At 36.0% G+C, this 25,855-nt stretch overlaps 1 protein-coding gene across 1 annotated transcript in view; it reads right to left on the bottom strand.

The window, feature by feature from the left end:
* LOC108700149 (connector enhancer of kinase suppressor of ras 2) overlaps window positions 1-25,855 on the bottom strand; it is a 298,982-nt gene that overhangs the window by 24,635 nt on the left and 248,492 nt on the right. Inside the window, exon 15 of the mRNA XM_041574976.1 lies at window positions 442-490. Coding sequence (XP_041430910.1) covers window positions 442-490 — 49 coding nt within the window. The remainder of the gene's footprint in view (window positions 1-441; window positions 491-25,855) is intronic.

A 25,855-nucleotide genomic window follows, 5' to 3' on the forward strand; every position in this document is an offset into this window, starting at 1 on the left:
GTATGAAATTATAGTTATATTATAGCCAGCAGTAACCCGTTTAACTTTGGAATAGTTTTGACTTTGGAATAGTTTTGACTTTGGAATAGTTTTGACTTTGGAATAGTTTTGACTTTGGAATAATTTTTAGATATTTGACTACAATGCTGTACAGGCAGAGAAAACGAAGGAGGAAACTAAAAATAAGAAGAAAAGTGATTATAACTGACCTTCTAGTTACACTGCTGGGACTGTTACTGTCAACCAGATAACAGAATAAATGACAAGATTGGAGGAGGTAGAAAAGATACAAATAATAACTAAACATACAGCTGCAGATTATGACTTTTGAAAAGCATCAAATTCATCATTCTGTACAATTATATTTTAGTTATGACCACCCCACCAGTGCTGTTTTTGGTTACACGCACATTTTCTTTCATATAAATTCCAATATTTTACCTTTTGACCTCTTTTTCGTTTTAACCCTCAAAGATGCTGAATGGAATGACTGCAAAAACATTAAGTACAAAAGTATTTAGAATATAGTTACATTGCACAAAAATATAACTTTTTCGGTATAATTTATACCAGTGCGACAGAATTAAAACTGGTAACAATGAGCACATAAAAAAATAAATAAATAAATAAAATATATAAATATATATATTGAACAACAGGAGTCCGCACTCGTAGGTCTTGTGATGTTTATTCAACGTTTCGGCTCTTAGACGTGAGCCATGTGCTCACGTCTAAGAGCAGAAACGTTGAATAAACATCACTTTTTTTGTAACACAAGACCTACGAGTGCGGACTCCTGTTGTACGATATTATAATCTAATGTACCAGCACCTAGGCATTCTCTTGTGCTCTGTGTGCACCGGTTCACATTGTTTGTATATAAATATATATATATATATTTATTCCATGTTGATACCAGCACTCTCGATACAAGTCATTAATGTGCCTGGGTGCAGGGTCATCAAGTAATCCCCATCCCTTTAGAAAGATCCGCATTCACAGGTCTTAAAATTAAACAACTTACTTTATTGTAAAGCAAAAAAACTAACGTTCCTGCCCAAACCCAGGCCTTTCTCAAAGTGCCTAATCAACAGTGATCATGCCTTAAGTACATGCTATGGCGGGAAAACAGTAGTATTCCCCATGACTTCTAACCGTCATAGTGGAGTGACCACCTTTAAAAATGTCTCTGTGGAAATATATAATATACAAACATATAATATTCAATACATAACCATTAAAAAAACGTCATACTTCTAGAATTCATCAACTGATACACAAAAGTTAAAAATAAGACACAGATTAGCATTCATAAATTGATTATGTATTGTAACACATAAATGGAAACATAGTTACTAATGTGTTGATCTCTGAGCAGATATTTAACACTATTGTGCAAGGCTACCAGTCATTTAAATTGTCTCCTCGAAATGCACCACCCTTTAAGCTACAAATCACACAGTCTATGTCCACTTAGCCTTCTTAGGTTTGACTCTTAATTAATTATAAAATAACTGATTGCTTAGATTTAAATAATTCATCCCTTTGTTTAATTTAAGTTAATGTAATTTATTTTATCAATTATCTCCCTCCTTCACTAAGCACCACTACTCGGATACTGTCCCTCGGGCCCCTGAATTCTATCCCGCCACATTACTCCTCCGAAACTTAGCGTCCCTTCCCATTATAACACAAGGATATTGTGATGTGCACTTGGAACCCTGGGTCTAAACACATAACATTTCACCGCTCTACTGACTTAACCACCATAATATTTAAAGATGTAATTTTACCCTCCATGTCTAGATCAATAAATGAGTACATAGATAGTGATAGGCGAATTTGTCCCGTTCTGCTTTGCCAAAAAATTCGCGAATTCCCTGCAAAATTCACGAAACGGCAAAAAATTCGGGAAATGACGTTGGCGTCTCGTTTTGGACACATCTCCGTTTTTGGACGCTGGCATGCATTGCAAGCAAAAATGCACCAATGTACATTTTTTTTATTACGGCGCATTTTCGCAAATTTACTCGCCGGAAGCGAAATGCGAGAATTCGCAGTGAATTTGTGCCTGCTGATCAAATTCACCCATCACTATACATAGGTATTAAATATGGTGATCTCATCTATTGGCCTTATTGTTGCATCATTAATTAATTGTCTATTATAAGGACCACAAACTAAATTAATTTAACCTCCTATCACTGTGTAGTTCCCATGAATTTAACCTTAGTGACACTCCAAATGTTCTTAATTATCTTAATGTACATTTCACACTTATTACCTTCCAATTTAGAATAGTGTTTGTGGACTCTGCCACTAATATCATTTAACCCATTCGTACTTCATTATAAAAACAAACTATAACCAGTGCAGGGTCATACTGGGCCGGTGGGGCACCGGGAAAAAACCCGGTGGGCCCCGGCTCTTGTGGGCCTCATCAGCCTAGGTCCGCACCCACATCTGGTTCTTAATGCCGCAACCCCATTTGTCGGAAAAAAATTTTTTGTGCGTGCTCATGCGCACAGACGCGCCACACATGACGGCACGGCAGGGGGGCCCTGGGGCAGCAGCCCTGGTGGGCCCCTGGTCCCCCAGTCCAACCACTGAACCAGTGTCATATCATGCATTGGAACAGTCGTTTCACTTGTTCTATGGTGCGGTGTGGTTGATTAATTTAGGCTAAAAAATAACACCTTAGATAGAAATTGACAGGGGACTGTAAAATATTTACAGACACCTTTATCAGGAACAAAATATAAAAGCATAGTTAGTGGCTAGCCCTATTATGGCAAAATCTATTTTAACCTGCTTATCAAATGAAATGCTTTTTGCTTTCTGGTAGAGGGAAAATGCTATAAATGCAACAAAATTTCCCTTATCCATTTCAATAAATATGTCAGATTTGGGAGGAACTACCTTTCATATAGAAATCTGTACCTTATTGTACAATGCAAAAAGCCCAGTTTTATCAAGCCAGATTAAATAATTGTTGTCAGTTGTTTACCTAGTTCAGTGTAAAAAATGTAAACAATAATTTAATCTCAGTTAAGAAATAATATGGTGTGATTCCTCATTCTTTACTCCAATACTTTAGGCAATGATTCAGTAGTAAAGTCTCAGTATTCTGGTAGACGTCAATGACAGTAGTTGTTTGTTTATTAGTTTAGTTTGGAATAGCCATAATAACGAAAATTGATACAGACAAAGATCTGAAATTGTTAATTTCTTTTCATTTTGTGACTTATTTTCAGTTTTAATTGTGTTCCTGTCTAGATGAAGGGTTATGTCACAGAAGAACAAAATCATTTCCTACAATTTATTATTGTAGCGATAATATTTGCTGCTGTTATTGTACATCAGCACAATTTCTGCCTGAAATGCAGTTGAATTCAGTTTGTACTTGCTGTCACACAAATGTGCTATACTTGCAATCCTTGTCCACAATGGGATATTAAGATCATTTCCATTAGTTTTGCATTTTCTTTTATGAAAAATGATGAGTTTGCAAGGATCAAGTGTAACAATAGCCTAAAAGACAGACATGTGGATACCAACGTTTTCTCAGAATTCCGGCATCATTGTGGGAGCCCACTAAATAGCATGTGCTGCAACTTGAGTTCAATTTGGTAAATTGTATACAAGTTAAAGCAGGAGTGCCCACACTTTACTAATGCAAGCTCTACTTTTAGTGATCATGTCCCATTATAATCTACACCCATAAAAGCATTGTCAGCATGCTGTTCCATAGAAAATATCCCTTAAATATATTGATTCATGAGAGAATTTATATTGCTATATTTAACAAACAACTATTTCTTATGTGATATCTGAATGAAACGCATGAAATAGGAGGGTGATTTAGACAAGCTGTTTGTTGACAGTGTCTTGAGATCTACTGATCACCAGCTAAAGGTCTACTGGTAGATCCTGATCTACCTTTTGGGCACCCCTGAGTTAAAGTGTGCCATTTTTGCTGAGTTTGTGTTTGGGCTGTGGCATAATTAATAGCATTAGCATGTCATTCAGCAGATGGAGGTCAGTTGCATATGTTGGTGGAACCTCTAGGGGAGCAGTAAAAATAACAGTACCTTAATGCAGGTGTTATTTCCAGGTTTTACTTATGTTCATGCATTTGTGTGCAATTCATCCTGTTGGCATCTCAAATTGGGCCAGATTCAATTCAGTGAGAAAAAGGTTTCTCGCCTGAACGCTCATGGACAAGATTTCAAATAAGATAAAATCTCACGCTTTTTTACGTGAAACCTCTATTGAAGTATATGGGGGAAAACTGGAAGTGAATTAGGAGAAAAATTATTTCTCCCCAAACTGAATCTCCCCCATGAGTGTTCATGTGATAAATACTACCAATATTGTTGTGCATTTATTTAGCCAGATTTGCCAAACAAAGTAAAGAACAGCGCTTTTGGGGGTCTACACCTCATCAGGGAGGTGTATAATTGCACAGCAAGAAGTGGTGAAGTGCTATGACATTTTTGTTATATAACGTGGTTGTGCGTCTTGGAATAGCACCACCGCTTAGGACAATTACCAAAAAGTCGTATGGACGTCTTTATTTGTAATGTTGGTGCAAGTGCTTGAAGTGGCCACTTTTTTTCAAACACATGTCCAATGAGTCATAATAAAGACAGAAGAGATCCTCTAATGACTTAGACATGAACCCAGCCTTAAACAAATGTGCCATGCCCCTCAAATTAGTTTTAAAAAATTGTTCACACATAAATCATTAAGGGGTATATTTATCAAGGGTCGAAGTAAAAAATACTTTGAATTTGAATATCGAAGTCAAAGTATTTTTCACAGAATTTGGCCATCGAACGATCAAAGTAAAATCGATTAAATCGCTTGAGTCGAACGATTTTAGCATACGATCGAATGATTTTACTTCGATGTGTAAAGACTTAGAAAATGGTTGTAGAAGGTCCCCATAGGCTAACACTTCGGCAGATTTAATTTGGCGAAGTATTGAAGTCGAAGTTTTTTTAAAGAGACAGTACTTCGAATATTCAAACTATTTTACTTTGAATCTAATTCTAAGTAAATTTGAAGTCATAGTATCCTATTAGATGGTCGAAGTATCCAAAAAATTACTTTGAATTTCGAATGTTTTTTACTTAATTTGCAATTGGTTTTCAATTTTTATTTTTTGTGGTTTTTGAGTTATTTAGCTTTTTATTCAGCAGCGCTTCAATTAGCATTTTAAGCAATCTGGTAACTAGGGCCCAAACTACCCTAGCAACAATGCATTGATTTCAATAAGTGACAGGAATATGAATAGGAGAGACTCTGTATAGAAGGATCAGTAATAAAAAGTAACAATAGCAATACATTCGTAGCCTTACAGAGCATTTGTTTTTTTTAGAAGGGAGTCAGCAACGACCATTTCAAAGCTGCAAAGAGTCAGAAGAAAAAGGCAAATAACTATAAAACTATAAAAAATAAATAATGAAAACCAATTGAAAAGTTGCTAAAAATTGTCCGTCCTATAACATACTAAAAGTTACCTTAAACATGAACCACCCCTTTAATAGAATCATTGTAATTGTATTGATTACACATGAGAATTTAAAATGCCAACCGCTCAACTGCACTGAAAAAAAAAACATCCATCAAGAAAATATAAACAGAAAATCAAAATCAGATTTTAGGTTCAAAACCATTAAATACGATTTACTATACCCTTTTAATATTTTTGGAGTGGTAAATAACGTTACTATTTGTAAAAACAAAACAAAATAATAACAAGTGGAACTGATTCACTAATTGTTTTCTACAGTATGACTAATACATTGCAATGTGAGAAATTATGTTTCAATTCAACTTTAAACCCCCATTTGCCTTGTCTTGACTTCTAAAATGTCCTATCGATTAACACATTGGTGGGTTGTTAGTGCTCTGCAATAGCACAGAACTGAGTTGAACTACTCAATTTCCACACTGATCAATGCAGTTAGGAGGAAAATGTAATAAAATTCGCAAAGAGCAAAGCTTTGCAAATAAAAATGTGCCTGTCGCAATATAATATTCTTCATTAGGCTTTTATTTTATTGCACATCTTAATTGCGCATTGCGAACCTTTAACACCTGCTCTTGATTTTCGTTAAATATTTTGTGGCAAAAATCTTTTGCGTATGCGAATTTTTATGACATCCACTGCGAACATTCGCAAAAGCAGTTTGGTGGCAAACTTTGCGAGGAAGCCGGTAAGGTCTTTAATCTGTCAAAAATGGTACATACATGGTCGCTAATGTTTGCAAGCTTCTTTGCTCTAGAGAAACATATTACATTCCCGTGTAAATGCTTAAATAAACGTGTCAGGTCACTAAACGCTCTCCTAACTGTTAAGGTGGCCATAGACTCCAAGATCCGCTCGTTTGGTGACATCGCCAAACGAGCAGATCTTTCCCCGATATGCCACTAAACTGCATGGCTATATTGGGGGTAATTCAAACGTTCGGCCATATGGACGAACGATCGAATTACGATGCGCTAAGCGGCTCCGACAGGTCGGTCGGGTAAAAATCCAACCTTCCCGATCGATATCGTGGCCAGATATCGATCGGGAAGACCCGTCGGAAGCCCCCATACACGGGCAGATAAGCTGTCAAATCGGTCCAAACGACCGATATCGGCAGCTTTATCTGCCCATGTATGGCCACCTTTAGGCAAATGTGTATTAATAATTTATTGAAAATATTGAAATTGTAAATTCCTCTTAATTTCCCAGATTGATATTTAGTTATTGACTAAATCAGGGATGCCCAAACTTTTTGTAACGAGGGCCAGATATCGTGACGTGAAAATGTGTGGGGGCCGATCATTCAGCCTGACATTCTTTGAACCATTAACATTAAATTACAGGAATCGAGTAATCGTAGCAGTAATATTTGGGCACATTATAGAAATGATCTGCCACTTCGTCTATACTGCTGCCTGTGTGCTGAAGGTGTTAGCAATAGACACGTAACGGCACGTTGTGATGCCATACTTCTTTCGTTTACAGTACTGACAGGTCAGTACATCTATTGACACCTTCAGCCCTAAAGAAGTATGTGAAAACATCGCGTCTACGTTCCAGTACGTGTCTATCGCTAACACCTTCAGCACACAAGCAGTATAGACCAAGTGGCAAATCATTTCACTAATGTGCCCAAATATTACTGCTACGCGATTCCTGATCGCACTGTGCTGGGGGGCCACATTATTATTAATTTCATAATGGAGGCTGAGGGCCGGTGTAAATTTGAAAACGGGCAGCAATTGGCCCCCGGGCCGCACTTTGGACATGCCTGGACTAAATAAAAAATGATTAAAATATATATTTTAGACTTTAAGGAATCCTATATGTACAAAACAGAGACGTAGTTATGCAACGTCAATGGGAGTCTCGTAATTAACTTCCCTCTGGCTGACCTTTTAGCGAGAGTGAACCTTTTTCATATAAGCGTGTATTTGAGCAGAATAGCACTTAGCACATTACTGATGGTTGGTGGTATTCAGTGAAAGTAATTAACCTATTCCCTTACCACTGTCCTGCCTCAGGCGTTATTATCAATATTCAGAGACCAAATATGAACAATAATATAATTCTTTTGAGGACATGTTTGGTATATATTGCAGATAAATGCACACTTTGACTCAATGGCATACATCAATATTTTCAAAAATATATATAGCGAAAATAGGAATCTATAAAATACAAAGCTGTAAACTCTGTTTTATATAATACAATAGTTTACAGTGATTCACTGCTGTCTATAGCATTGCCTGGATCCTAAGCAGAACTTAAGTGCAACCAATTCACATCTCTATATACACTGTATTTTATTAGTTATATATCTATGTGTTTTATGTTAATAAACCATAAAACTGTTTTGTGTGAGCACCAAAGAGTAAATTAAGGGGGTTATTAACTAAGCTCCGAATACCCGAAATCCGAAAAATTTGTGATTTTTTTTATAAAATCAGACTTTTAAAAAAATCACGAATTTTTTGGAATTTATTAAACCCCGAGGGCTAAAAGGCCCGAATTTAAAAACACGGCATCTCAAACCTGTCGAGGTTGCATAAAAGTCAATGGGAACAGTACCATTGATTTTTGGTTGTGTCAGGGGTTTCGGGCAATTTCACGATATTTTCGGAACTTTCGGGTAAACACTCCGAAAAATTCTGAGATTTCGGGAAAAATTCACGGAAAATCAGAGCTTTTCCCGCAAAATTTTCGGGAAAATGAAATAATAAATAAGCGTTTAAAACCCGAGAGGGTTAGATCTGAGTTTGTAGCAGCCGATATTGAGATAAATTCGGACCTTGATAAATAACCCCCTAAGGGAAATGAGGAGTACTAAAGCAGAGATTAATAATAACCTTGGTATAGTGAGCTATGCTGTCTGTATCAGGGGTAATTAACAAGGAGGAGTTCATTAAAGAGGTGGTTCACATTTAAGTTTACTTTTTAGTATGTTATAGAATACAAATGTATTCAAATGTCTTGTTATTGCTAGTTTTGATTACTCATGTTTCTATTCAGACCATCTGCTATTCATAGTCCAGCCTCTTATTCAAATATATGGTTGCTATGGTAATTTGGAAACTAGCAACCAGAATGCTGAAATTACAACCTGGAAAGCTTCTGAATAAAACGCTAATTACCTCAAAAACCACAAATAATAAAAAAATAAATAAAAATCAATTGCAAAATGTCTCAATATCACTCTCTGCATCATACTAAAAGTTAAAATAAAGGTGAACAACCCCTTTAAGCATTTCATATTGAACTGGGAATAGGAATAAGACCATGCACTTCACCATTCCAATAAGCATATGCTTATATTTAGCACAATATATCATAAATACAATTTTTGGTCACAATTCTACTTTTAAACTGGAATTTCAAATCTGTACCTTCCTCATCGATGTAATTCCTTGCCGCTCAGCAGCTGACGTTGTGTACCTGCAATAGAAAATTTAATGTTTAACGAACAATAGAAAGTTAACAGGTTTTCCATTACAAGTATAGGACCTGTAATCCAGAATGCTCTGGACCTGGGTTTTTTTTTTCAATATAAACATTAAATAAGCTCAGTAGGATTGTTTTGTCTCCAGCAAGGTTTAGTTATATTTTAGTTTGAATCAAGTACAAGGTGCTGATTTATTATTACACAGAAAATAATAGATAACGGGTTTCCAGATAGAGGATCTCAACTCTGTAATAGCAACCGGTGGTTAGAAGCCACAACATATGCATATGAGATAGGTCAGTATTTATATATTGGCCAGTCTAAAGACACTGATGGGTGTCAAAATGGTAGAAATGTATTTAAAAAATAATAGCATATGGCTTCTGTTGGGGAAGTGGTTACATTAAACTCCACTGTATAAATATAAATGTATTCAAGGCAAACTATTTTGTGTTCATTGTCTCCAATTTTAAAAAGTCACTTAATATTCCCCAACCCTTTTTTTTAAATCAGAGAAGAGCTGTAGGGGAGCTGTATGTCATAACATCTCTGAGCTGCAGATGGGACAACCTGCTCTAAATGCTCAGCTGCAAAATGTGATATATTCAAGGCTTGCTCAAGCAACACAAACCCTGTTTATTGCTGAAAGGTCACACATATCTCATACACATGCATCACTGATAACTTGGCAACTAAACCTTTGTCCTGAGCTTATATGATATCAGTGAGATTTGCTTAGCTTCATTTAAGACTTTCACTCCTGCATTGTGATTTCTTTGGAATCATATTATTTTGCAGTGCCCTAGGGGGTGAAGGGGATTCGGAGGGGCTCAATTTTTTGCCTTTGCCCTTCCACCCCCATCAGTGCACAGAATTTTTTAGCAACCCATTAAGTAAAATTTTAACTCTTAGGGGGCTATTTATTAAAGTCCGAAGGGCAAAAACTGGAAAAAATTTTTTTTTTTTTTTTATATAAAATCCGAATTTTTAGTGGAAATTTTTTTTCTGCGATTTATTATACCAATAAGGCTGCAAAAAGTCAGAATCCAAAAATACTCCATCTTCAACCTGTCAAGGTCCTGTAGAAGTCAATGGCAGAGGTCCTATTTGCAATTTGAAGATATTACAGTCTGCGTTGGCTTTCGTACAATAATTCAAACATTTCCGGCTTTTCAGCTGATTTCCTAAAAAAATTCAGACTTTATGGGCTTCACATCGAAAAAATTCTAATTTTTTGTGCGACAATCCAAAAAAAGTTTTTGTTGATCCATCTTCAACCTGTCGAGGTCCTGTAGAAGGCAATGGCAAAGGTCCTATTTGCAGTTTGAATATATTATAGTCTGCGCTGGCTTTCGTACAATAATACAAACATTTCAACATTTTCTCCTGTTTTCCTGAAAAATTCTGACTTTTTGGGCATCAAATCCAAAAAATTTGGATTTTTCAAGCGACATTCCAAAAAAGTCACAGGGGCAAAGTGGCTAACGCTGACGAAAATTCGCCAGCGTGACGTCATTTCACCACTTCGCCGATTTACTAACAGTAGCTTGAATAAATTCGCTGGCGTAATTTCACTAAGGAGATAGACTCTGGCGCAACTTCGCACTTTAAGGCAAGGCAAATTTTCGGTCTGGTGAAAGAGCGTTACTACGCAAATTCACTATGTTTTTGATTTTACTGACCATTACCTCTATCGCCAGACTTGCCTTCGCCACCTCAGACCAGGCGAAGTGCAATAGAGTAGATAGGAGTTCCTCAAAAAAAAGTTGCAAATTTTTCAAAGTCCTAAAAAACGCTGGCGTTTTTTCCTATTTAAAGGGTGATAGACTGAAATAGATCTTTCCGTCTACATTTGCTAACATGTGGCACCTAAACTATACTGTGGGCACATGTGTAGGGCATTATAACAAAATAATTTTATTAAGGTTCCCTGGCCTTGCGTAGTGTAATGTATTTGCTGCAGCATATACGGCCATTGTACTTTAACTGCACGCCTATGCTAATTAGCCAACGCTAGCGTAACTTCAAACTACTGAGCGTAATTTCGCTGGCGTTCGGTACCCTGTGTGCAACTTCGGATCTTTGTGAATCAGCATTGTCCAGGCGAATTTACGCCTGGCAAAGTGTTGCGATGTGCACAAAGCCATCACTGGCGAATTTTCGCAGGCTTTGTTGTTAATTATAAATAAGGGTAAATCGTGAATTCTAGTTTGGTCAGACTTTTTTTTATTTAAAACATCAGAAAAATTCGGATTTTGATAAATAACCCCCTGAATTTCAGTGATGAGCTTGTCTAAAAGATGCAGTACAATAGATACTATTAGAGAACAAGGGTGCATCCATGTATAGCCTTTGATATGCCAGATAGAATCTGAGGAGATATGGCATTGCATGTAAGAAGAAATTACTCTTGTTCATTGGTTCAGTATGAATTCTGCCAAAATCATAATTTATAATCTAGATTTACCACTTCAACAGTCTTTATAAAGTTTTATTTTCCTTAAATGTTCTCTTTTCCAGAATCATACAGTTTTTATTGCAGTGTATTTGAAAAGTCTATATGTGGCAGTTCGTATTTCAGCAACAGGTGGAAGGATTTAAATGGAGCAGTTGGTAATCCTAAAGACATCTTAACAGGCTCATATTTTTATTAAAAACATTGCAGTCTTGCAAGACAGAAAACAAACACTGGTAATTATTCCCCTTCAGTTGTAATATTAGCATTCTTAAGCTTCATATGTCAGGCTACAATGGTTATTTTCTATTTTCAGAACTCAACTAAGCTCAACTGAAATTAAATTGTTGTTTTTATTTCGCATTTGTGAGATACACAATCAGCAGCACCTAATCACATTCCTGACAGACTTTATTATCATCAAATGAAGCACTGGCCTAGAATTTTAAACATGTCATGCTTTGATAAAGGATTCTCTCTCTATTCCTGACATTAAAAAAAAAACAATAGGCTGGTTATGCTACCAATAAGGATTAATTATATCTTAGTTTGGATCAATCATGTACAAGCTACTGTTTTATTATTACAGAGAAAAAGGAAATTATTTTTTAAAATGTGGATTATTTGGATAAAATGGAGCATATGGGAGACAGTCTTCAAAGCTTTCTGGATAACATGTTTCCAATACCTGTATTCATAAAAAAAAACACATATCTGTTGGAATGAATGAGTGCAAGTGCTGGTTTACATTAATACAATTATAATCTATTTGTTTAGATTATTGCCTCTGGTTTCAAATGTCTTGTATCAAAAAAGATATTCCATCTAACCTTACTAAAACATTTTTTCAGCAGGCACTGGTACAGAGCTGTGAAAAGAATATTTCTGTTTTCCTTAGTTATGACCTATGCTGTTTACTAGACCCATTTAAACCCGAGACAAAACTAAATAGAAAATGTTATAGCAGTGAAGCAAATACGTATTTATTCTTTCTTCTTCTATATCCCCTTTTGTACCTTTTTTTAACTGTCCAAATTAAACTCATGTGAGTCAAGAACAATAAACATGCAACTGGTGATGCTGTGAGTGTGTCTTATCAAGATTGAATAGGAGGAAGACCTCTTTCTAACAAGGGCAAACTATCTTGCTGATGCATGTAAGCAGGCTACAAACATGAAACCATGTGTTGTGCTTTTAATTGATACACAGAAAATCCAAATATGTGTAAAGAAAAAAATAAAATGTTTTGAAGCTTCAACTTGTTTGTAAGCAATTCACTATGCAAATTCAAGGCAGTATTAAATTGAAGCCAGCAAATATTATACATACCCATGTACATATTATACATATATTTACTTGATTTTGATTCTTACCAGGAGAATCAATTAATAAAGCTCTTTCCAGAAAACTGCTGGCCATACTGGAGTTAAACAACTTCTGTCACCTCTTGTAAATGCCTCTGCTATTCAGCCATCAAATAAGCTGTAGTCTTTCATTTTGGGATACATTTGGCAAACCATTTCTGATGATGCAGTGAAATTTTATTCACAATGACACAATGGCAGATGCTAGAGGTGACTGAACGAGAGGAAAAAATGTCTGTAGCCTTTTATAGTGTTTAAAATCTTTAAAGAGGATGCACAGTAGTTATATTAGAGGTATTTGGTAAATCAAATTGCAGAGGGTCCAATTTCTTGCAACTTTGCATTTGGTCTTCATTATATATTTTCTATCGTTTTTAAATTATTTGCTTTCCACTTCTACATCTTTTCCGCTTTCATATGGTGATTAATGAACCCGGCAGTCATACAACTATTGCTCTGTAAGGCTACAATTTTATTGTTATTGTTACTTTTTATTACTCATCTTTTTATTCAACCTTCTTCCTATACATGTGCCAGTCTCTCATTTAAACCACTGCCTAGCTGCCAAGGCAAACAAGACCCTATCAATGAAATGCTAAAATTCCAAACTGGAGAGCTGCTGAACAAAAAAACACAAAAACAAATTGCAAATTGTCTTAAAATATCAATGTCTACATCATATTCAAGTTAATTTAAGGGCAGAGATACACACTGCGTTTTGGGGAGATCAGTCGCCCGGCGACAAATATATAATGAATCCTTATTGGTGGCAAACAAGGTTGTTTATATTCATTTTTGTTAACATTTTTTGGTAAACTTATAGCATAGAGATCCCCTTATCCAGAAATCCCTAGGTCCTGAATATTCTGGATTATGGGTCCCATAGCTGTATAGGTAGATAGATAGATAGATAGATAGATAGATAGATAGATAGATAGATAGATAGATAGATAGATAGATAGATAGATAGATATGGTTGATAGAACGAACCGCATCTGGCTAATTTTAGAACGCTATCAATGAATCATCCCATATCCAGGAATCTGATATTCATAATGATTTCCTTTTTATCTCTAATAATAAAAACTAACTTTGTGCCTGATGTTAATTAAGCCCCATAAATTATATTGGGTTTTGATTTTAGTAGCCAATCTAGTCTTATAGTTCCCATACCTCTTTTACTAGTAATCTTAAGAGGGAATACATATTTAACGCTGAATTTTCTGCACGTCAGTTTTCTTTCTGAGGGTGGTTCTGTTCCACATTTTTAGCTGCAAGTTCTGTAGTACAATCAAACTATCCCGTGTCAACAGTTTGTACAGACTGAAAACCAGGACTGAATGGGCACAGAGAACTCACCAAGACACGAGTGGGCCTAAATTTAAATAACTTTACAAAATAAACATCTCCCTGAGGCTGACCTTTCATTTTAATCAGTTGAAAGAGCTCTCCAGGTTTGTTTCCATCAAAAAGCATTAGTTGGACTTTGGCTTATCCTCACAGAGGGAAAAAGTCACAATCTAGCTGGATCATGTGGTTTGTCTACCACAAGTGATCACATGTGCCAAAACCACAGTTTATGCATTCTGTGTGATTGTATAGTGTGTAGAAAGCCCCTTGTCTTGTGTGCCACTCGCTGTTATAGCATTTGTATGTGGAGCTTAAGGAGGAAAAGAGTACTAAAACCAGTACTCATTGTGAAACAGTTTTGAATGTAAAGTGCAGCATTAGAATTGTGCATGTACATTAAAGAGCCTAGTGACTGCATTGCCATAAAAAAAGTTGCTGCTGAAAATGTGCATTACAGGTGTCCACCAGTGGGTTGTATTCCCTGGGCCAACAAGTGCCATAATAGAGCATTACTATAAACAGTGGTGGGTGTACAGTATGTTTTTAAATGGCAGGTACATTTTTTTTTTCAGTTGATACATAAACTCTCTTTTTGTTACACACGGAGGAGGAATAGAACATGGGTGGATTTTGAGAAAAACATCTGTGATTCAACGGTTTCCATGCACATAGGCAGCATTTCATTTGTTTCATCCTCCATAGTGTTTAAACTGTAATATTTGTTTCTCACGATACTATCATTCATATTTGTAATGTATATGGAAATGAAATGTCTTTGCAGTGTTTTAAGAACAAAGTTGTTTTGAATACAGATCTAACTTGGTTAAATTTGTTTAATCTTTTTGTAAAAAAAAAAGTATAAATTAGGCCTAGCAATCACCTTCCCACCAAACACTGAACTAATATTAGTTCTGCAAAGGTTTATTACACATAAAATTGTGATTTGGGTTTTCCTACGGCAGACAGGGAATAGCTTCAAAATGACTGAAAAATATTTGAAAACTCAGTAAGTTCTCCAGTCCAGCAACGGAAAAAAGGCTCTCTCCAACCTCCAAAAAAAAATCAAAGTTCAAAAGTTGTCGCTGGTCGTTCCTCAAAGAAAAGAGAAAATGGAGAAAAAAACAAGACAATATAGTGTGGCGTTCTTTTTTAAATCACACCTCCATGTGATTGCATTCACACATTTATCAGTGCTATTAACACCACCTCAACCTTCTAAGGTGCAAGTGAACTATTTATCATGTGTACTCACAAAACCATCAGTTAAAGTGCTTAAGTGCTAAAGTAGAAAAGGTGTATTAGAAAACAGTTGTGGCCCCACTTCTGGTAGTAGATTATACTCACAGACGGCCCGTATAAAAATCACATATCAGGACATAGACTGCTCTCTGAATAATTCGTTTGGACAGTGTAGTAATTATGGATGTGGAAAACTTATGAACAAGAGTTTCCTACAAACTGTGCCGTTCCATAGATATTGGAAGTCTGAATATACGTCCCTGTTATATGGATTGATGTAGAAGTGCACTGGGTGGGCAGAGACTTCCCCTCACTGAGCTCTTGCCCCACCGCAGGGAGGGAAATACACAAGGAATTCACACCATTTTCTCTTTTCTTTGAGAAACGACCAGCGACACCTTTTGAACTTTGACAACCCAAAAGTTGCTCAATCTGCATGTTTTTACCCACAATGCAGTGTTTTGCCATTATTCCAGTGTAAAGAACATGAGAGGGTGATGTACCGGAAGCAACTGTGCCTAATGCTTCAAAATATGCACAATTGTACTTGCATTTTGATATGAATTGGACAGATTTGTCAAACTGCTTGGTTGCTTTGATTTCCAGCATTTGCCATCAAAATGATATGTGCTTCAGATTCTTTAGGAGCAAGTGCACTATGGTGATTGATGCATGCCACTCTGGGAACCCTGGAGGTACCTTCATCTTCAGAGGTGGCGTGTAACTCAATGGTTCCCCTGCACTGTGTCTCCTGTGGAACAGAAGGCAGAATGGATGAAGGACACCCAGTGCAACTATATGCAAGTGCAAGGAGCATGATGAGGCCTGGGTAGATTTGAGGGCATGGCCTAGATTGTACCACCTTTTGTTTTTCATGTTTGCATTTTGTTCTTCACACTCTGGCCTTCCCTATTTCATCCCATAGCCTTTTGGCATTATAATAATTCCATTTAAAAATACAGCTCCATACTTTGGTATTTGGGGACAGCACAGGTATTCCACTGTCATAAGCACAGTTTTTACATGAATTTTGTCCACAAATAGGCGTGAAGAACAGAACTGTTTGCATACCATACATGTATGTGAAAGACTTTCATATATGAAAAAGACTGTAAGTCACAGTTCAGTTATTGCTGGTACCATGTGCCTTCAGTTTTATATTATTTTAAACAATAAGTAAATGTTCTGTTGCCAGTCTCCTATGCCTTTAACCTTTGAGTCCTTATTCATTTTAAAGCTGATAAAAGTATAATGAGCTGACACTTAGGGCATTCTCTCACACAGACCAATCTGTCAGATATAAAGTGAGAACTGGTAGTAATGCACCGTACTAGGGCGCGTGCGGCGCGCCTCTACTGTATTTATGGGCGCATGCAATGCAATGGCGCATAAAGTTCAGGGTATTTAAATAGGCCAATGTACCCCTTCTCACTGCCCGTTATAGGATTTGTTCCTGGTGCTGTTTTGAGTGTTGTGCTATCTGTAATTCTTGATTCTGATACCTGTTGTGACCCCTGCCTGGCTTTCTGACGATTCTGACTATATCTATATATCCTGACCCCTGCCTGAATTCCGACTTCGTCTATTCTATAATCCCTCTGATTGATCCACTGGTTTTGACCCTTGCCTGCCTGAATACATTTATACTCTGCCTGCCTCAACCCGGCCTGATCTGACTACTCTGTTGCCCAAAGACTTTGCTCTACAGTCATGCCCCTTTGCCTGTCCAGAACCCATCGATTGGCACCTCTCTTATTAAGACCTGGCGGCATCCAATTAGCCGAGGGCTCCTCCCAAGGTGAAAGGCGGCTGCTAAAGGCTGAAGAAAGAGCTGAGACCAGGGACCTTAGCATCGGTTCTGGATTAGGGTGCCGACTGTGAAAAACTGATTCTAAACTTTGTCTAAAGATATTTTGGTTTGTTTACTACTCCAAACTATTATCTGCTTTTTATTAAAAAAAAACTGATTATTTTGGACATTTAGAAATATTTAGGTCCATTTAACTAATCATGAATTGCCATGTATGAAGTATTAAAAGGAAATAATTAGACTTGTACGACATGTATAGCTCAACTTTTTTAAAAGCCTTGTCAAAATGAATGATACTTTCATGTAAGCAAAGGCATCACAATTTTCATCATTAACTGAAATATTAAATGAGCCAAACCATACCTCTCTGAGTCCCCACCAAGTGTGTCACCTGTTCTCTGTGGAAAAGAAAACAGATTTCATTAGGCAGCTGAGGGAAGAAAACAAAAGACCCAAAAACAGTATATAAGAAATGACAGTTAAACATGTTTGCAGGGGTCAGGAAGTGAGTTCTCTGACTTCAGCTGAAGCCCAAAATACAGAAACACATATTTTAACTTCTGTGGTTTACAGAAGGGTAGTAAAAGTAGACTGAAGAGTAGTAGAGGTAATAAGGTCATATTGTGATGTATTTGAAGTAATTGTGCATAGATCTTTCAGTCCTGTTTGAAGGTGGAACAAACAATGACAACCTTTTCAAGTGCTTGTAAATAGTACATTGATACAATTAAAGCGTGCATTTTCTTTCTGCATATTGATGAAGTGCTAGGGTCTTACAAATTCACAATTCACATGTTTTACTCTTTTCCAATAATAATTGGTATTGGAGTGGGCTCGGTAATGACTCTGTAATCCATTTGAGTACATGAAACACAATTATATCATGAATAAATGGCTAAAAGTAGCTGCACAACACAAATACATTATGGGTAAATCAGCAGGAACCCACATATCTCAATAATATTATTATCAATGGATAATAATCAATATTTACAACCCTATAAAAGAGGAGGTCCTTGCAGATACAACAATACATTCTAAGGTCTACTAGACTGCAGTTAGGGTTACAATACTGTAGGTATATACTTTAAATAAACGTTCACAAGTTAATGTATGAGCATATACAGGCATTTCATTTATTTCCTTGGGCAGTTGGCCTTCATGAAATGCAGCTTAAACAGGATAATGTTTTGCTGCAGGGCTATTTGACTTGCTAAAAATACTTCATAGATTGGCATCTAAAAACTTTTATTTCAAAGGGGGTTCTTTTAAGATGTTATAAATATTTAAAATAATAGTTTCATGCATCTGGTTGTTTAAACAAGCCAACTGAAAGCTTTAGTGGGCCCATTTGTGTCATTTGAGAGATTTTATAAAAAATGAAAACAAGCATAAGTTATTTATAAGAGTAGTCAGTCAGTCAGTTTATTTAAGGTAATGTTCTATTTCAGGATTGGAAATCATGCTAAAAAATACTAAGTCAGGTTTTTACATACTTTATGTGGCCTATTTATTGAACCTCAAATTTTTCTGGTTGAGTTTTAAAGGGTAAAAACTTGATTTTTTTGAGGAAATAAATAAAAGTAATATGCTCTGAAGCTGTTAAAATTTGAATCCAAAAATACTGTTAATTAAACCTGTTGAAATCATTTAGAAGCCAATGGCAGATGGTCCCTTTAACAATTGGATGTTTTTTACCTTCAGGATAATTTGGGGCCGAGTTTTCAAAGTGACCATTCGAAAAGGTTGTACGATTGGAATCGACGCTCGATTTTCTGGCGACTTTTTGTTGCACCGATTTCTTTCAAGAATGAATATTGCTAAATTAAAGGGATTTGGGTTTGGGAGTTTGGTCACATATTTTTTAATAACAGAGTAAGAAAGAATTGAGTTTTAATGTCTGTTAGCGCATGATGAATTGTTCCTTAAATAACGCATCTTAAATAACAAAACAGTGCGTTAAGGAATTTGTGAATCGGTCCCAGTATATGATAAATGTTGATATTCGAATTTTCAATTGTTTTCAAATTCGACCCTTGATAAATCTTCCCCTTAAACAGCAATTCGGCAGGTTTTAGGTGGTGAATAGTCGAATTCGAGTTCTTCAAGGGCTAGAGTATGATAAATCTCGAAAATCAAATTCAGATTTTTTAATAAACTCAAATTGAATTTTAATAACTCCCTAGCTGAATTAAAATTTCATATATATATATATATATATATATATATATATATATATATATATATATATAAATATATATATATATATATATAGAGGTAAGTGAATGCTGGTGCACACAGGGAGTTTTTCTTCAGAGTCTGTTTTTATTTAATCAACGTTTCGATCCACCTCCGGGACCTTTATCAAGATAAAGTTCCTGGAGGTGGATCGAAACATCGATTAAATAAAACAGACTCTGAAGAAAAAATCCCTGTGTGCGCCAGCATTCACTTATGTATATTTTGGAACTTATGGGAGCACCAGGGTATGTGGCTGAACTACAAGTACACTACACTTAAACACAGCAAAATGTTTATATTTGTTTGAATATTAACCTTCGTGTATTGCAAGAAAGGTACAATATTGTAGCTTATTTTCCCTGTATTTCAAGCAGACAATAGATCTGTGGATTTGGTTTTCAGGAGATTCCCAGTAGTTTGGACAGGGAACAACTTACTCTAAAGCCAGCTCTAAATATAATTTATTATGGACACAGAATATTGTTTGGAAATGTGTCTGTCAATGCAATCAGTTATGCTGCTTCCACTATAAATAACAGCGAGGAAGTGGTTTTTACAAAGAGAAATAATTCTGCCCTTGAGTTTTACAGTTGGTTTAAGGTTTTGGTAATAGTATGATATATCTCATTTTCCTTTTCATACAGATTATTGCTACACTGCATACATGTCTTTATACTCTTGCATTTATCCTGTTTTTACAGTTATTGCAGTGTTCAGTGAGGCAGAGGTTGAGACTTCAAATTCTAATGCATACAAAAAGTCCAGGGAGACCTTAATACAATCCTAGATTTATTTTATAATTTTCTCTCATTATTTTATAATTATTTCTTTTATGATACGGTATTTTATGATACGGTATATACTTGATGTAGAAGTGTTCAGTATCAAATGTGTAGTTGTGTGAAAGAACCAGCTGCTCTTTAAAGGGGATGTAAAGGCAAAATAATAAAATCCAATTTTTACTTTCTTTAATGAAAAAGAAACCTATCTCCAATATACTTTAATTTAAAAATGTGTACTGTTTTTATAAGAAACTTGACTGTATGCAGTGAAATTCCCCCTTCATTTACTTGCTCTGACTGCTGCAGATAGGAAACCTCAGACGGTCCCTAACTGCTCTGCAGGGAAACTATCATACTTTCAAAGAGCAGGGGGGAGCCCCCTGACCTTACTTTCCTGACCTCGAGCAGCTTTGTTTGTTTCCCTATAAAGCAGCCAACGACTGTGTAGAGATTTGTATCCACAGATCCAGTGCAATCTGCATATTCTGATTATTAATCAGTCTTGCTGTATCTGCTTCTATGGCAGATATTATTTGACTTGTGTGTTTTGATCATTTATGATGATCCCTAAGCTTAACCTCCCACCTGAAGCCCAGACCACACTGAGTATGTGCATAGTCTTGGTCTTACAAAGATGTGTAACAAAGTTACAAGATGACAGCCCCCTGCGGCCAACTTTGAAAACATAAATCATTTGTTTAAGTAGGCTCCTGGTGCAGTCTTGTTTATGTTTAGATACAAAATATGATGATGAAAATACAGCATTTCTAGCATTATTCTATTTTAGACTTTAGTTCCACTTTAATAATAGGAACTGGGAGTATGGGTTTCATTTCAATACAAAATGAAACTATGTGTATGTGCTGTATCATATAAAAGTTCAGTGTCTTAACATTATCTCCCTCCAGTAAACCATTACTTATCATAGTATGCTGATTGGTGGGGGGGGTTCTCTTTCAGTAAGACGTGAAAACACACTAAAACTGACCACTGGACAATGGCACTAACTACTTTTATAGATTCTTGACATCCATCTTTGCCAAGTCAATTTCTGAGCTGTAGCATTCACAAGAAACCAAGGATTAGAAAGTATCAGCCTAAACACACATCATCAAAGGGCTGTAGGTCAGGAACCATTAAATGTACTTCTATGTAAGTGCCATTTTGTATTACAAAAGTGTGGCACTCAAGCTGACACTGAAATACGGTTAAGAGGTCAAGTAAGAACATTTACTGACATCTACGTAATCTAATAATGTAAGCCAATTCAACTACTGGAATGCAGAGGGAGTAGGTATAGAAAGAAAACAGATGAATGGAATAAGTGGCCTTTATTTGAAATGTAAGTAAAAGAAAAGTGTGAGTGTGATGGGCAAGGTCTGGCTGTATCAACATATAGCCAGACCTTACTTTACTGCTAATCACACCATCAGGAGAGTGAAAAATCCTGATTGGAGAGGATATATCTAATTGTAGATGTAGCTTGTTTCCATGAGAACAGACTAAAAAAGAAGAGGACTATTAGTATTTTGAGCGCATTAGGATCGAGGTTATGTAATCTGGATTCACATCATATAATATTATGCTGAAGATGGACTTTTTGCAAGCAGCATTTCATTTGGTCTAAATCTTGTTATTTTATGGTTTATGGATTTTAGGCTTCTAAAAAAAGAAACTGACTGTTGTTCAGTTGCTTATATTTCTATTAAAGGTCGCTACTATTTATCTTCCATTATGATCTGCATAACTGCTAGGGTGTTAAAGTAATGCCAACCAGATAGTAGTTACAAATTCCAGCCTCACAGCTACATGACTAACAAAAAATGAAGCCCAGTTACAAATTGTCTGGAATACCTCTGACCCTAAAGGGTTTATGTAATAAAAGATGCTAAATTTGGCCTGGCACAGTAGCCTATATCATCCAGCTGGCATATGGAATCTACTGGTTGTGGTGTTTATACAAATGGCCTGTAGGTGTCACTGTGCACATGAGTTATACTGTGTATACATAGTACTATCAATATTGCTTAAGAGTGATAGAGTTGGAAGTTACTGTTGTGTAATGGCTGCATGAGTCTGCTAATAAAGCACTGTTATACTCTACTCATTCTCGGCTACCCAAAACATAACAATGTTAGCCTGTTTAAAAGCAACTATCTTATTGGTTGCTTTAGGTTACTGTACCTGAGCAGACTTTATACATCCTATTTTAATACATATTGGGGTAACAGTTAATTTAAAGGGAACTACCCATTTTAGTTTTTTCAAGGACAGATAAGCACCTTTCACAGTAGGAGAGATACAGATGGATGTTCATTGGTTGCTAGGTCCCTTCTCTAAGGAACTCAGGACTGTGTAATAGTTGACAAGTATCTTTATGGCTGAACCCTTGGAGAATCTAAAGGATTCTAGCTTTCACCTGTTATAGGACATTGTTTTAAACTTAATTTACAATCTCAATAATTGCTCCAAAACATGCTATTAAGTAAAAAAATATATTTTATTCACATCAGTAGTTAAAAAACATGTATAGTATTCCCTCTAACGCCTAACGCGTTTCATGCTTACCCAGCACTTAGTCATAGGCAGAATCCTGCCTATGACTAAGTGCTGGGTAAGCATGAAACGCGTTAGGCGTTAGAGGGAATACTATACATGTTTTTTAACTACTGATGTGAATAAAATATATTTTTTTACTTAATAGCATGTTTTGGAGCAATTATTGAGATTGTGGTTTTACCTCTGTTTGGTCACTAGAGGTCTCCGACATGCTCACTAATAGTATTTACTGATTCTGCTTCCAATTTGATTCTAATAGTTAAACTTAATTTAGACTTGTTGCAAAAAGTGTAAACTATTAAAGCTTGTTCCTTCTAATATTCTGGGTTTCACTTTTCTGTTCATGGACTGTAATCTAACCATGTTGCTAAGCCAGATGTATTGATTCATTTGTCCTAACTTTCTGATTTCTGTGTTCCAGTATTTCCGCCCTTGCATATGCACTTTTGTTTTTAATGGTGCTGAACTTCGTCAATCCATATACTCACTGAGCATTCATCCTAGGAAACTCCTATGGTTTCATTAGCCTATTGAAGCACCACACTTGGAGGTGTTGTATTTACAAATAGATTTCAGCTCTCAGTGAAAGGGTATACAGCTACATAAAGTATACTGTATATTTATTATATTCCGAAATAGAGATATATTATATAATGCAGTATATGCAGTTGCTGACTAGTTGCTGACCTTTCAAACCACAAGCACATGTACCATTACATATGCCTTGGTTTGCAGGTAGTAGATTTTACTGGTAGAGATAAAATGATTACAGTTTCATTAATGGCTGTTTTAACCATGTCAAAACAATTCTATTTCACAAGACAATACTCCTAAGCACAGAGCCATTTAAGTCAATGGAAACACATTTATTAGGACAGATTAAACTCTCTGTAAATCACTTCTCTGCAGGTCAGCTGGTTAGCACAGATGAAAACACAAATATATGGGGAAAAAAGCTTTAGCTTCAAAAGCTTTAGATTTTTTTTTTATATCAGCGAGGGAACTGTTGCTGATATAAAAATAAAAAATTGTATCTATAAGTTGTAAAATGTGTTAGTACATTTTTCTTTAAATTGATTACCCAGACTGCACTATGTCGTATAGTTCAAAGTGCATATGAGTTTTAAATGGGTGCATGTGTTAATGGTCCTTATTCACTTGATAAAGGGTATTGAACCCAAAATATGTTGTGTTTACCACTGCCTGGAATAAAAATTTGTTTGCAGTAATACTGCTGGAGTTCCTCTTCCTTCTCCTATACTTGGATCTTTTACAACCTAACATGCTCCCATCATTAGGGGTTTTGGTAGCAATAGCTTAAGGAGTAATGTGGTATACTGTATGCGTTTTAGGCTCAATAAAATGTGTAATATGTGCCTGTAAAATTTAAATTCTGTCGATTAGAAGAATTAACATATAGAGAAGGAAGTAGGACCAGATTCCTTTTATGGATTGGAATCCCATTTGGTTCCACCTCCCCTCAGTCTTCAATGTATATTCAAATAAAAGTCAAATACCACTGAGCTGGTAGCAAATCTTCATCACTGAGCTGGTAGCAAATCTTCATCTCATTTGAGATGTAAAAAATATTTATTTCAATTTGCTTGATGTTTCGGAACTGTAAAAAGTCCCTTTCTCAAAAGCTCGTAGCACACATACTATCAGCCAGTCAGGTTTGACTAAACTGAGCCAATTGTTTCTGATTAATGTGGGACAGTAATAGCATTTTTCTGATCACCTCTGATCGGAATCTATGGCTAACTATGGTTAGACTAGATTGGTACCTTTATTGGCTAGTTTGGTCATTAAAATGCCATAGATCTAGATAATCAGAGGCAGATAGGTATAATTCCTGTGTTACTCATGTGCCAGTTGCCAATTAATATGTCTGTGCCTCAGCCATATACTTATTAGCACTTTCCAATAATAATCTAGCATGGTGCCTTAAACATGTTATCTGTGGGAGGGGAAAATGCATTAGTAGGAAAAATATTTTTAAGAATATGTAAAATAAATTTGTAAGGGAGTACAAGGATGAATGGCCCCTTATTTGCAATACATTGTTTGGAATTCTACTTAGGTATATTTGCATAAATACTTGCAAGTATAAGGTTATATTTCCTTAAGAAAAGTAATGTGGGAAATATTACTACTCAGCCTCTTATAAAGAAAACAGTAATCTAGCCTTCTATTGTAACAGTCAATATTTTTCAAAATATTTACTGTACCTTGCAATCTTCGCTGCCAACACAACTGTGGATACAAATATACGCTCACAGTTATCTGTAATCCACTGTCTGCTTTTCTCAGTTTCCCTTTGGGGGAATATAACACTAAAGTGAATATGTAGAAGCTTGCAGAAGTTCTCACTTTAATGCAGCTCAAAATGTGAAAGCTTTTCTAATGTGCAGTACGAAGTTTGGTATTTCAGTTCCCTTTGAGGTTCTGCTTCCCTCTGATGTGTAATAGGGTTTTGAGGGGGAGGTGACAGGAAGGCATAGTGCAAGCACTGAAGTTTACAGAGACGAGATAGAATGGCAGAAGATGTTTTTAAATAATCCTTTACCTAGCCAGATTTGTCCACTGTGTGTGGCTTTGTTAAAAAGAACTGTGGCCCTGTAGGGAGCAATTAATACAATAAAGTTGATGCAATGTTTATTAATCTGTATCAGCAGGTACATTACCTCCAGAATACATCTGGGAAATCTGGACAGCGTTAATTTAACCAATAATCTGTACTAATGATGTCGTACCATTGATTTGCATATACAGTTTATATATCTAAATATACAGATGAAGTTCCTTGGATTTGTGAGTTAAATGCGTCATGACTCAGGGTTAATTGAAGAAACTGTGTTATCTAAAGTCATCTTAACTCATTTAATGCATTTAACCTTTTCATTAGCATACCAAAGCACCATTGTTCACAATGGTGAATGCTTTAATTAGATGGGATGTTGTGACACAGTTTTCTGTGTTAAATGAGAAAAATGGGATATCTGTGTTTAGTTATTCTGTGTCAAACAGACAAACCAAAGTGGCTGCATCTGTATGCACAACCTAAGCAAATAAAA

Source organism: Xenopus laevis, chromosome 8S, assembly GCF_017654675.1.
Source record: "Xenopus laevis strain J_2021 chromosome 8S, Xenopus_laevis_v10.1, whole genome shotgun sequence".
Classification (NCBI taxonomy): Eukaryota; Metazoa; Chordata; class Amphibia; order Anura; family Pipidae; genus Xenopus; species Xenopus laevis.